This window comes from Elephantulus edwardii, unplaced genomic scaffold (assembly GCF_000299155.1).
Source record: "Elephantulus edwardii isolate Elephantulus edwardi_28Jun2011 unplaced genomic scaffold, EleEdw1.0 scaffold00062, whole genome shotgun sequence".
Lineage (NCBI taxonomy): Eukaryota > Metazoa > Chordata > Mammalia > Macroscelidea > Macroscelididae > Elephantulus > Elephantulus edwardii.
In genome coordinates, this window is record NW_006399812.1 from 5,307,423 (window position 1) to 5,307,855 (window position 433).

The 433-nt window shown below is 39.7% G+C and overlaps 1 protein-coding gene across 1 annotated transcript in view; it reads left to right on the forward strand.

Annotated features, from left to right (window-relative positions):
• The window catches only part of NUDT15 (nudix (nucleoside diphosphate linked moiety X)-type motif 15), a 4,488-nt gene extending 4,055 nt beyond the window's left edge, over positions 1-433 (forward strand). The window contains exon 2 of the mRNA XM_006887862.1: positions 294-433. Within this exon, the coding sequence (XP_006887924.1) occupies positions 294-433 (140 nt within the window). The remainder of the gene's footprint in view (positions 1-293) is intronic.

A 433-nucleotide genomic window follows, 5' to 3' on the forward strand; every position in this document is an offset into this window, starting at 1 on the left:
GAAGGAGAGGAAGACCTTTGATGAGATGGATCGATTCTGTGACTAGAGAGGTGGGAATAAGTGCGTTTGAGATGGCTAGGTTGACACAGAAGAGCGTATAGAGCTCTTGTACACAGGGTCACTATGAGTCGCAAACGACTCGATGGCACATAACAACAACTCAAACTAATACACAACCTATTTTTAGTAGCAAATAATTTTTAAATTGTTTTCTGTATGTTGTATATTAGCTTACTAAAATAAGTGCCTTTTGTTTCTTTTTCCCTAAATGATTTGATTTCCTTCTGTTGTAGGTTGGGAGTGGGTTCCATGGGAAGAATTCCCTCCAGTAGACCAGCTTTTCTGGGCACTCCGTTGCTTAAAGAAACAAGGCTATAATCCTTTTAAAGAAGACTTGAACCATCTGGTGGGATACAAAGGCAATCATCTCTAG